This window comes from Ochotona curzoniae, unplaced genomic scaffold (assembly GCF_017591425.1).
Source record: "Ochotona curzoniae isolate NIBS_2020 unplaced genomic scaffold, NIBS_Ocur_1.0 contig_3190, whole genome shotgun sequence".
NCBI lineage: Eukaryota > Metazoa > Chordata > Mammalia > Lagomorpha > Ochotonidae > Ochotona > Ochotona curzoniae.
In genome coordinates, this window is record NW_024465751.1 from 20,977,085 (window position 1) to 20,990,104 (window position 13,020).

General features: G+C 45.0%; 1 protein-coding gene across 4 annotated transcripts in view; it reads left to right on the top strand.

Moving 5' to 3' along the window:
• Positions 1 to 5,336: 5,336 nt before the first annotated feature.
• RSPO2 (R-spondin 2) overlaps positions 5,337 to 13,020 on the top strand; it is a 168,880-nt gene continuing 161,196 nt past the window's right edge. For 2 of the 4 annotated variants that reach the window (XM_040979477.1, XM_040979478.1), the window contains exon 1: positions 5,337 to 5,430. In XM_040979477.1, the coding sequence (XP_040835411.1) occupies positions 5,337 to 5,430 (94 nt within the window). Of the gene's footprint in view, positions 5,456 to 13,020 lie in introns of all 4 variants that reach the window. The other 2 variants (XM_040979476.1, XM_040979475.1) reach the window with 2 other exon arrangements.

Sequence of the window (13,020 nt, forward strand, 5' to 3'; positions counted from 1 at the left end):
CGGGATTAGAACTGGCACCCATATGGAATCCCAATGTGTTTAAGGCAAGGACTTTAGCTGCTAGACCACGGTGCTGGCCCAAGACAGAGATTTTCTTAACAAAGTAGCTGGGAGTATAGGCAAAACCTGGAAGGTTACTTAAGAATGTCTGGTGGTTTCTAAGTAAGAGAACTGCGCTCCAGACTTTATCATGTGTACCTTTTCCTGAGGCTTGATTTTTAACTTCTAGGAATGAATCATAAGTCAAAAAAGTGAACTATGAAAACTGCCTCCCAGCCAGTAGCCCTGCTCTGCGTTAACTTCTCCATTGCTGATGGATGGTGAGGAGTCAGCCTCATGAGTAACTGACAAAGCACATATCCACTCACAGAGTTTCCTGAATCTACTGACTTCAGATTGAAGAAACGTGCAGGGGGATCTGTAAGCCTCAACAACAACACATTCAGATAGAAGTGAAAAGAAGCAGGGACATCAGATTCAAGTTAAGTATAGTTTCGGATCTGCCAAGGAGTACTTTTTAGTAGCAAGAACAATCCTGGATTCTTGAAATCAGGAAACATATTCAGTAGATAATACAAAAAGGTATGCATTAGTAACACATTAGACTCATAGGTTATTCTCAAATCTGGGGATGACAGGTTTTTGAGCTTCAGTGTTGTCCCTTGAAAGGCAGACACAAAACAGAAGGGGGCCTAAGGAGAATTAGTAGTCTTCATTTTTCCCGGAACCTATTTTTGTCCTATTAAGCCAAGTTGACCAAGTTTCTACAGAAAAGGCACTGTAAAATTCTCTTTAATGGACTGCTTCCAGGGGGTTCATTAAATGAGAAATAAATCTGGTTAATAAAATGACAACTGGCTGTGGGTGTTTGGGCACAGCAGTTGAGGTTGCCCCTTGAAAGGTCTGCGTCGCACACTCAAGTCCTGGGCACTTTGCTTCAGGTTCAACTCCTTTATGTATCTGGGGAAGCAACAAGGCAAGGCTGAAGTGCTTGGGCCCATGCCATCAACTCGGGACACCTGAAAGTCCTGGCTTCTAGCTGAAGTCTGGGCTAGCCTTAGCTGCAGAGGGCATTTGGGGAGTGAACCGCTGAATGGAAAACCTGTCTCTCCCTTTCTCTGCTCTTCTTTCAAGTCGATAAGTAAACAGCAAAATGACAAGTGGACTAATGGTTGCAATTATGAAGGTATGGGCATTTAATCCAGTGGTTAAGATAACCGTGCCCCACGTAGTAGTGCCACATTGGCTTACCTGGGTTTGATCCTAGGCTGTAGTTCTTGACTTCAGCTTCCTGTGAGGCAGCAGTGACAGTCGATTTAATTAGGTTCCTGAAATCCATGTAGGAATTATGCATCGAGTTCTCAGCTCCAAACTTTGGTCTAGCCCAGTCCTGGTCATTTGTGGACATTTGGGAACAGAGCTATCAAATGCATGTGCTCTTTCTCTGTGGCTCAAATAAATAGCTAAATAATTAAACAAAATTACAGAAAGGTTTCTTTGAAGGGATAAGTTTGAAAGTGGTATATGTAATTCAACTAAGGCTGACAGTGTAACTCTCTTTCCCCACAGAGAACTGTGTCACTGTTGAGTATTGCTTACGGTGGTTCTTCCTTCCCATTAAAATGACAAACTTGAACATATAGCAGCATGTGGAAGAGGTGAAAGAAACAGTGATCTAATTTTCTAAAAATACTGCCAAGATCACAGATCCAGAGACTCACCCAAAGCAATCCAGGTGGGGCACGGTACAGCTAGATCTACTTGGACTTGTGCTTATTTTTATCTTTAACTAGAGGACCCTAAGACAGATGCTGTGGCATCATAGGTGAAGCCAACATCTGTAGTTTCAACATCCCACTCAAAGTTCAGTTCAAGACTCAGCTGCTCCTCTCTTGGTCCAGCTCCCTGCTAGTGTGTCTAGGAAGATAGCAGACGATGGTCTACATCCTTGGGCACCTGCACCCACATGAGAGTCCTGGAGGGAGCTCTTGGCTCCTAGCTTTGGACTGACCCAGCTCAAGTTGATGTAACCATCTGTGGAGTGAACCAGGGAATGAAAGATCTCTCTCATTCTGTCTTTCCCTCTCTCTGAAACTGCTTTTCAAGTAAGTGTTTTTTTTTTTTTAAGTAGGACACAGATGACCATTGATCATTTATAAAAATGTATTTTCTCATTCCATTCTAAAGGGAGATACAGAGAAAAAGAGATACCCCAGAGATACAGAAAGAGATACTTAGACATTTTCCATCTGCTTGTTCAGTACCCATTTGTTGGCAATAGCCAGCACTGAGTCATGAGGAAGCCAGCAGCAGAGAGCTCAGTCCAGGTGTTCTGTGGGAATGATAGGGACTTAAGCTGGGGAGTTGTAATCTGTTATCTCCCAGGATGTGCATGAGCAGGAAAGCTGAGTCAGAAGCAGACAAACCTGGACACTAATCAAGCCCTTTCATAAGGGATGCAGACACCCCAAGAGGTGACTTAAAATGTGATGCTGAACACTCAGTGTTAACGATTGAACTTGACTGGCTCCTATAGCTATCTATATAGGAAGGCAGGGGGTTTTAAAAGAGACTGTTCTCACCCCCTGACTTAACTCCTTTCTAAATACAATGTACATGTTAAGATACTCTGAAAGACATCCATTTATATTGCTGGAAAGGGATTCAGTGGAATATGATTAAGTCTTTATGTTAGGCTGAAGTGTTTCCAATTGCTTTCAAATTCTGTGACAAAAACAAAGGATTGAAAAGGCCAAGAAACAGATCAGCTACTTCTGCATGTCTCATTTTATCATCTTGATGTGTGTCTAGTGAGCCAGTTTCAGGAGACTCTTCCTTTCTATGATATGGGACCAATGATCTCAACTCAGGATCTTGGGTTATCCTTAGCCACAAAGGAATTAACACTGGGTTGAAAACAAAACAAAACCCCACATTTGTTTATTTGAAAGGCAGAGTGACAGAGAGTGAGAGAGGAGAGACAGGATGTGAAAGAGATTTTGGTGTTCCATCTGCTGATTTGCTTCCCAAACAGAAACCTCTAACTTTATCTGGGTCTTCCCATGTAGACGGTAGAGGCCCCAGTATCTGAGCCATCTTCCACTGTTTTCTCAGCAGCATTTGCTGGGAACTGGGTGAGAAGCTGAACAGTGTGGACTGGAACCACTGCTTCCATATGGGATGCTAGTGCTGTGGCCTGTGGCTTAACCCACTGGACACAATCCGGGTGCCAAACATTGAAATCCTTCATACATAAATATTGCATTGCAGTTGCAGTGTCTAAAAGAGTCATATATAACAGCTGTGGACCAGTGAAGTGACAATTTTAATGTTGATTCTATTTGTCTTAAGTCTCCAACTATCTGAACATCTTAAGAAACTGAAGGAACAGAAAAGGGAGTTCAAAAGGTAGAAATGTTACTATAATAACTTGGCATCTATGGGCATATTGTGGAGATATCTGTACTGCCACGGCTAGCAGTCTGACTGATGTTTTGCCAGAGGACCAAATTCATTCCCAAGCAGTGAATGCGGGACAAAACAGCTCACCAGATGGAGTTAGGTATTTAATGTAACATTGCGTTGATCATAGTTGCCCAAGTCCAAGGCACCCACTTTGGAATGGGAGCAAAACAGGAGGAAGGATGATTTAAAAAGAGAAATACTCCAGTGGGAAGCAAGTTTCCTTTAAGGAATCAAGATCCAAATTTTCTTGACTACTGCAAAGCAAGAGCTCACAGGTTTCTGCAAGATTTCCAGGAGGACAAATGGTCAAGAACCTGCAGTTTTGAGGATAAGCAAAAGCTATTGGAAACACACCATGTCACCCCCCCCCTTTTAAATAGAGCTCACATTTCAATTCCAACTGTGCTAACAGATTTGCCTATTGAACAAAGCCAGATGTAAATTAAAAACTGACAGAGGTGTGGCACCTAGTGAGCCGAGGCTCGAGGTTCAGCTCCTCTGGTGGAGAGCAGCGATCCCTGCCCTGAGAAAATAAGGTCCAGGCTAAGCTATCAGTCAGATACCCTTTGCAGGAAGGCTGGCGCTGAGCTTGGACTGGCTGCACAGCGCCCGAGAGGACACCTTGTGGGTGCATGGCGAGGCTCCCTGGTAGGCGCTGCTAAGCTGGTGCGCACTTTGTTGCTAGGCACTCTCCACATAAGCCATCACCTTTTGGAAAGCCGGGCCTGGGATTCGCCCAGGGAGAGGCTCGCGGTGAACCGCCTGCGCTCTTTAGGACCTCAGGGAAACCAGAGCGTTTCTGGCATTAGGACCCAGGAACTCCGAGCCCGCCTAGACTTCGATGCCTTGGACCACAGCACCACCTACTTATAGAAGCATCCCGAGCCTCAGTCCGTCTGCATCTCCATCGGAAAGTGAGCCAGCCACATCTCTTCGGCCTCCCGGGAGCTTTCCGTCTCCCACAGCTTGGAAAGAACGAAGGCTTAGCCGTCAAGATATAGAGGAGAGAGCCCGGGAAGCGGCGCAATTAGACAGGGACGCAGTGGAGTTCGAGAGCAGGCACGCTCCTTGCCCGCGGATAGCACTTGCGAGCGGGACGCAGCATCTCAGTGGCCGCGAAGGCGCCAGCTCTGCCAGGAGCCGCCTGCCCAGACGACCCTCCGCGCACGCCTGCCCTGCGGCGGCCACAGGGATCCCGGAGCTGCCAGGCACTCCGGGTGTCTCGCCGCAACTTTCCCCTGGCCCACGTGCTAGCGAAGCAACCGACTTCCCGACCTGGGATGAAGCGCCGCGCCTAGGCACGCCGTGCCTGCGAGACGGACGTGCGCACGGTAGGCGACCCATACCTGGCCGCCGGTACTGCGGCGCTCCGGGACCCTTGCCCTAGCGCGCAAAGGGCCCTGGAGCGCTCTTTGAACCCTTGCCCTTAGTGCTTTGAGGGCTCTTTCCGTTTTTCACAGCGTCCGCACGACGTCCTTCCCGCGGGGTCGGAGCCTCTGCCCCCGCAGAGGTTGCTAATTCACTGATTGCAATCACCCTTCCCAGAGGTCCTCAGCTGTGCGCCCGGCCGCTCGTGGCAGGCAGGGGCTTCGCTTCCTCCTCCCATCTCATCTTTAAATTGGGACGCGCGAAAGCGCAGCTGCCTCCTCGCGCTTCTCTCCATTCTCCCTACCCCATCCACCCTGTTTGTCGCTCCTCATCTCAGGTTCACGGCGGAGAGATGCTGCTGGCGCGAAACTGAAGCGTACGGCCCCGGGGCTAGCGGCTTCTCGCCCTCCGAGTCGTCCCCAGCAGCGCGCCGGCGCCGGCTCCTTGGATGAGCCTTCCAGTTCCCAGCTCTGAGAGGCGCCTCTCCCTCGCCGACCGTCCAGATGCAGTTTCGCCTCTTCTCCTTTGCGCTCATCATTCTGAACTGTATGGATTACAGCCACTGCCAAGGCAACCGATGGAGGCGCAATAAGCGAGGTGGGTTCCTCTCTGCCCCGGTGGCGTGGCGTCCCGCGGCGCTCACCCACGCCTGGGCTCGCCGGCTCGCGTGGGCAGGGCTGTGCTCTCCACCCCAGCTCTGGCGGGCCACACCTCCCACTTTGGGCACCCGGAAGCTCCGCGGAACACTCCAGCTCTGCTGTCCCCAATAGGCGCGGCTGGTCACGAGCGCGACTCGCTGGGGGCGCCGTGAGCTCCGGGTCTCGCTGGCGCTGCGGGTTAAGTCGTGCGTTGCGCTGGCTGCGCACTCGAGTTCGCTGCGGCCCGTCTCTCGGTCGCTTTCCTTAGCTAGGTCCATTTTACTCCTCCCTCTTCCTTTTTACACCATCTCTACCTTTCCACCTATGTACCCCATAAATCGTGGCCACAGGTCGTTTTGGACGCGGCCTGTTATTGGGTGGGTGGGTGGGTGAATGCTGGGGAGGGGCGCCGAGATGGAGGATCTGTTAATTTTTTTCCCCCAGGGAAAGGGCAGCAGTCCTCTCTCTTACTAGAACTTGAAATGGGAACTTTTTGAGCTGGTCACCAAGTTGAACACTGGAAAGAGTGTTCCCTAGCAGGTTTATTATTATTTTTTAACAGACCCCACTCTACCCCCATCCATTTGCTCTCCTCAAATGCAGCTGTTGCCACTGGCTTCTGTTCTCAATGAAATTCACTCGCGGCTTTTTAACTTCTCCCTGCGTTCTTTAGCTTGTGTGCCCAGCGTGAAAAGCGAGTGGGAGCCTCTCAGAAAGCTTTCTGAGAATTACCTCTCCTGTAGATTTCAGTGTGCGCACGTGTTTCTGCTTTCTAGTCCTTTGGGGGTTGTAGCTCATTGGCCTGCATTTTAGGGCGAGCGCTGTTAGGCGCAATTAAGTCTTCTGGTGGATTTCAACGTAAACCACAGCGGACACACACACAGTCACCCACTCCCCCACCTTGAATAACTCTTGCTGGGAAAGTGCGCCACAGTCTTGCGGAAGCCTAATGGGGAGCTATTGGTCTTCGCCCAGCGCAGGCTTTATCCTGAGGTTGGTTCACGGGATCTTTACTCGGCTGGGATATACATGTCTCTCCCGGCCTGTGATGTGATTTGTTTATAACTCCTGGAGCCCCTGGTCCTCTGTCTAGATCGTGGGAAAGGCTTTTTGAGCTTTATGTTTTCGTGGCTTTTTAGGATGTTGTTCAGTTGCTGTCTCCTAGGGCCAGAGTTCGAGGTTCACTTGTCACCGCACAGAACTCACGGTAATTGGAAACTTTTAGAGTCCGCGCTCTCCGTTGTCGCTGTTTCATTTTTGTCGTTTGGAAAATACTACTAGTTTTCAGAAATTATCCCACACAAAAGTAACAGAAAAATCTCCGAGCGTTTGGTATTACTGTTGTCAGCCTAGAAAAAGCCCCCTTTCTGTCACTGCTTCCCAACTACTGCTTTTCCACGCCACCATTTCTTTTCCAGGTAGCATTCGGCAGAGCAGGTAATTTTGTAATGTTTGGTAATTTTGAGGTTCAGTTTTTGGAGAGGCTTCCCCTTTGGAAAAATTCAAGCTGCAGTCTACTTCATTGAAAGGCCAAAGTGCTTAAAGTTTGCAAAAATACATAGAAGGATACGAAGCCCTCTGGCAAATTCTTGTTGGTTTCTTAGAGGAGTTTTTACTGGGGTGTTTGCTGTCTGCAGCACACCGCCTGACCCATTGTGGTCGAGTGGAGTGGGCTGAGCGTGCTGCCTGCTGGAGAATGGCATTGCAGCACTCCTGCGGCCAAACGCGATACTGCAAGCCTTCCCCAACAGAGCCCTGCCTTGCTAGGTGTGGGAGGCAGAACCTGCTTCTTTCAAAGCCTGCTTGGCCAAGGAATCTGGGGTAGTAATTGTTGTCCGTGTGGCCGTCTGCTGGCATTTATAAATTCAATTCTGAAGTGTGCAGTAACTGAATTTCTCCAAATCAACCTTACAATTTAATAAAATGTTTTCCGGCACATGTAAATTGGTAAGGTGGTTGTTAAAAAAAATGCATTAAGTTTATCCCTCCTCCCTGCCCCCCCATCTTTTTCCCCTCAACAGATGTCCCTTCTAAAAATGCCAAGTTACTGGCTGAAATAACTATGGTCTTTAAAAGTGACCACACTATCTGTGCCAACAAAGGGTGCACTGTGTTTTTTTAATTAAAAGTGGAACTACTTAAAGGCTGGCTAGACAGTGTAGAGTGATAGTAGCTTTTTTTTTTTTTTTTTTTTTTTGCTTTGCAAGGAAGCTTAGGAATTGCATTGTGAGTATTGAAATGAATGGAGATCTAACTCAAGTTGTGTGAATTGTCTCTCGTCACCAACTTAAGCTGCTTTTAATTGATCTCATGTCTACTGATTGATCCTACATCAATTGTTGCGCATACCAAACAATCGGCTCCCCCAAAGGAGATTGATTTAAATCAGTTTCTTGGTGAATGCTTGACTACTAGCCAAATCGTGTCAGCAATGACAGTTGACGTGCTGGAGCTCGTTGTGGCACCAACATTTCCTCTTCCTCCTTTGTTTTGGATCGTGGCAGTTAAATATGACTTTCCAGGGAGAAATGTGATTAGTGCTTTTAAAAAGAGGTGTTGTAGCTTAGATGAGTTGTTTTCTTGGCTTTGTGCTATGATGGAGGCCCTGGTGGTACCAGGATTGGTTGGGCTTCCCCTTGGGACCTGCTGGTTTTTCTTTCTTTCTTTTTTTTTTTTCATATTCCATCTGCAAATAATCAAACCTTCAGTGTGCAGCACTCTCAGAACTCCTTTGGCATTATGTTTAGTCTGCTCTATGATCTCAGATGCTCCATAATATCATTTTCTTAATGAAATAAAATTCTTGGCAGAGATCAGATAATTTAGTCAGTTAAAATCAATTGCATCCAGTCTAGAATAGAGAGCAAATGTATAATTTAACTCTATGTTTCATTTCAAAACATGCCAGAGGATTGAAAATAGAATGTTGACCCTGACCCCTCCACTATTGGACAAAAGCTTGTATGGGGGAGACCAAGAACCCGAATAGCCCATTAGGCATTTTTCTTCGGATTCTGAAAACAAGATCATAAAATAAAAATGCATTTAATAACCACTAATGGGGGCCTGCCTGTATTAATTTTTGTTACTAATTAGGCACACAAACATAAGACTGAGAAGGAATAGCTTTGGAGAAAGGGAGAGATTGTCAGTAGTTAGAGCAGCTGGTTGGTAACTGACACTTCGACGGTGACAGGGTTAAGATGTGCTGGCTTTCCCACTGCCTGCATCCCCACTCCTCTCCCCTCTCCCCCACGCCCCTTTACAACAGTCACCATTAGCTACTGTTAACTCTATTGCCTGTATCTGTCTTGGGACTGCTTATGATTTATTAATATGGTAAATGGGATTGCCTAGCTGTCTTTTTGGGAATGGTTGTAAACTAGGTACGTTTTAGTCAGGATTATGGAAAGGTGGATAGACAGATCGTAACTTTATGATGGCTTCCTGGAGTCTCTTGAGCTTGGTATGCAGTGACTTTATCTTCCATCTCTTCCACTCTGTTTATATGTTTAGCCAGTCGTATTTTATATCTGGATTATGAAAGCATCCTGCTAAAGCCCTTCTGATGCAGTATCAGATTCATGTTTCTGGTGGTCAGATGGTAGGGGGTGTGGTCGCACAAGGGGTTCCTGGTGAAGATGCTTCTAGATCGAGGCTTTAGCTTCTCCCTCTACCACGTCTTTCTATAAACCTAGATCGGGCTTCTTCCATGAAAATGAAGTGTGTGGCACAAATAGTGCCGTGTTTTTCTAGCAACTGAGGTTAGGAAAAAAACAATGAACATTTTCTCTTTATAGTGCTAAATTAATTTGTGCTTGTATTCTGAAAATGTAATGAAGATATTTGGGGACAGCTGTTTTTGACAAGTATTTTTTAATAAGTTTATTTTGCAGCGTATTCTTTCAAAAGACAAAGTGGCACATGGAACATATTAACCTACACTTGAATGAAACGTCTTCAAAATACATTTTGTATGCTTGTTTACTTTTTCAAGTTCCAAAGTATTTCAGAAAAGCTGATGTGATGTTTAATTTTGTAGCATAAACATGTTCTTTCTTTTCTTCTCCTTTTTTTTTTTTTAATCGGCTGCTTTTTCTCTCAGTATAATTGCATGAATTTTTTTTTCTAGCTAGTGTCTTACCAGTGCAGGGAGTTTAGAAAGTTGCTGTGTTCAGATTAACGTCTTACTTTGCTCCAGATATTTGGAGTTGATTCAAAATAGGTGATGTTCCCATAGGCCTCCCTTGAATTCTAGCTTTTGAATTAAGCTTGAGTAGAATCCAGTTATTTGCAGGAATTACAAGTTGGGAATGACACTTCTAATTCCTTAATGCAGAACCTCCTCTTGATTTATTCAGAGACTGACCTGCAGGTTATGGATTATCCTGGCTACTTTTGACTTCTTTCCTTCCAATTGACTGCCTTTAAATTATGTAGTTTTCTTGGAAATTCATTCTCATGCAACCCAAGTCTAGAAAATAGATGAGAGACAAATCCTTCAATACAATGCTGGATAGTCTCTCTGCTAAAAGGAGGCAGCAAGCTGGAGATGAAATAGCACAGTTTCTCATAGTTTTCAGCATAGCATGAGGTTCACTGTTTTTCTGCAATTTCCGAAGCAAGCAAGCATAAATCACTAGATGAACACAGTGTTTCATGTCCCTTATATATATATATATATATATATATATATATATATATATATTTCCATCTGAAATAAATATGGATGTGCCAATGACTACTGCAAAACAAGATTACAACAACAATATAATGGGGAGGGTGTTTTTATAGAGAAGGTGGGATTTTCAAAACCAAAATTTTCACTCCTTTTCCCATTCTTTCTGTCCTTCTCTTAGGAAGGAAGGATGAGGGAGAGGGCATAAGACTGATTGAGGGGAGGTTATTTTTTCCCCTTTCTAAGGACCACCTTTCATTTATATTCTCTCCTCCTGGCCCTCCTTCTATCCGTCACCTGTTTTCTAATCCTGAGATTCTCAATTTTTCTCTCCTTCTATTACTTTCTAGTCTCATTTGCTTTCCTTCACTTCAGCTCTTTCTCTTGTTTGCTAATCCTTTTCATTCTTTGGTCTGTTAAAATTTGGGTTTCCTTTTCCTGAAAGTTTTCTTTAGAACGTTTGTTATTACACGTTATGTTTTTGGAGCAGCTTCAGATCTACAGCCAAAGTTAGCAGTGCATTGAGATTCCTGGAAGAAGTTTCGTGGTTATCCACCCTGTGTAATCAATTCACTGACAACTCCAGGGGCATTATTATGGTCTCTAGAGGTGTCACCCCTTTCCAAACAAGATTCTCTGCTTGTGCTTGCTGATGGTCCACTCCAGTCATGCCTCCTCTTTGGTCCTGTCTTTGAGAACAGGTGTAGACTACTGTTTCTTTATTCTTTTCCTTGTGGGGGGGGGATTTTTTCAAACCCATCTCTGTATTTTCAATTGTTTCCACTCAAGTCGTTCAGCTACAGCCTCGACCTTTTGTTTTTGTTTTTCAGTGTGTATTGCTGCGTTCCACTCGCTCCATCACTGCTCCTTGACAGGCGTTGCATGTTCTGTTGGTTTCCAGGACTCAGTTCCTCCTTTTGCTCTCTGCCAGGTGTGAGCCTCTGCTTGTGTTCCTCGTTGCTCTTCCTGGCATTCCGACATGTGGGATGGGAAACCTCACTCTAGTTTTTGACTTTAATGTTACTTCCTTTGTGACTTTCATTGTAGCGGAAGCTAGTCCACCTTAATCATTCTACCTCAGCTGTGATATTTATGTGTATCCTGCCCTTTCTATCCTTAGAGGTCTTTCCTAACCTTAGGCCTCTGAGGTCCTCTATCTCTTAGTATCTACTTTTTAAGTTTCTCCTTTAAAATGCTGCCATGTTAACTTTTTTCTGAGCCACAGATTGTGTTAATATTTCTCTACTAATAAGGCCCCTGTATATTAAACATCATATATAAATATGACTTGTAAATCAGACAGAAGAGGTGGTGGTGGTTGGTGGTGTTGTTGGTAGTAGTGGGGCACATCCCATCTGCTGGTTCACTCATCAGTGTCCAGAATGGCTGAGACTGGACCAGGACTGAATCTGAGTTGGAAATCCAGTCTGGGGCTCCTTTAGAAGTGGCAGGAACACAGTCATTGGAACCACTGCCTGGTGCCTGCTCAGGTCTGCATGAGCACAGGACTAGAGTTAGAAGTTGTGGCCAGGAGTTGAACACAGGTATTCAGGTATGGGATGTAGCTATCTCAACCGATCTCTAAACCAGTAGGTCTAAATGCTGATGCCATTCATGTCTTCATATTGACTGTGGAATATAGTCTATTTTTTATGTGGCAGTCGAGATTCAAGGCTATCTGAATGCAGTCTCCTTTCCGCTCCCCCTGACTCTGAGAGCAATATACACTTAGGCTATACCAAATTCCTCCATATTCAGGCACACCATATATTTCCATGCTTTTGTGTGGTTGAACAAATGCCCTGCCATGGCCTCCAGAAAGCCTGCCTGGAATTTTCTGCCATCTGTTCTTAAGCCAAAATGAAGTGTTTCTTCATAGATACTTAGACTTTTGTGTGTCAAAATTCTTAAAGGAATGTTATTTCTACCTTTATTCTTGCAATTGTACAACGTGTCCCAACTCACATTTTAAGCTTTTCTAGGGCAGATTATAACATACTCATCCAAAATTACATCTTACAGAGTGCTTCTTCTTGTAGTAAAAAGAAAGTCATTGAACACAAGAGTATATTGGTTGTCCTTAACTTTTGTTGATGCAATGAGAAATTGCTTGGTTTTTAAATTCAGAGATCCTTGAAAATAGATGAAGTTTGTGTGGAATGTAATCTCACTGTTTACTATTATTTAACATTTGGAGAATAATAAATGTAGATTGAGCTATAAAAGCCCCACCCAGCCCTATATTCATTTTTACATGTCTTCTGATGAGTGCTGCAAGTTCAGGGTTTACCAGTGACTGTTTGTAAATCCATTTAGCTGTCTGTCCTTTGAATGAGAAAGGGACAAGAAGCGATTTTCAACCCTGAACATTTTGCCCATTGAATGAAAATCATTTATGTATAACTCAAAATCGTTCGCGTTCTCTCTCTCTTTTTAAAAGGATTTATTTCATTTTTTATTGGCAGATTTCCTTAGAGGAGGAGAGATAAAGAACATTTTCTACTAGTACACTCCCCAAATGGCTGAAATGGCCAGATCTGATCCTAAGCTAGAAACCAGGAGGCAGGAGCTTCTTCCAGGTCTCCCACTTGGGTGCAGGGTCCAAAGGCTTTGGGCCATTCTCTCTCCTCTCCCAGACTGAAAAGCAGAGTACAGGATCTGAAATGGAGCAACCAGCACATGAATCAGCACCCATACGGGATGGGGCACTGGCAACGAGAATGAGCCATTGCACCAGCCCTGGTTTGTGTCGTCTTGCTCCTCTTCTTCCTTCTCTTCCTCTTCCTCTTCCACTTCCTCCTCCTCTCTTCTCTTTTTCCCCTCCTCCTCTAAAAAAAAGGATTTATTTATTTTTATTGGAGAGTCAGATTT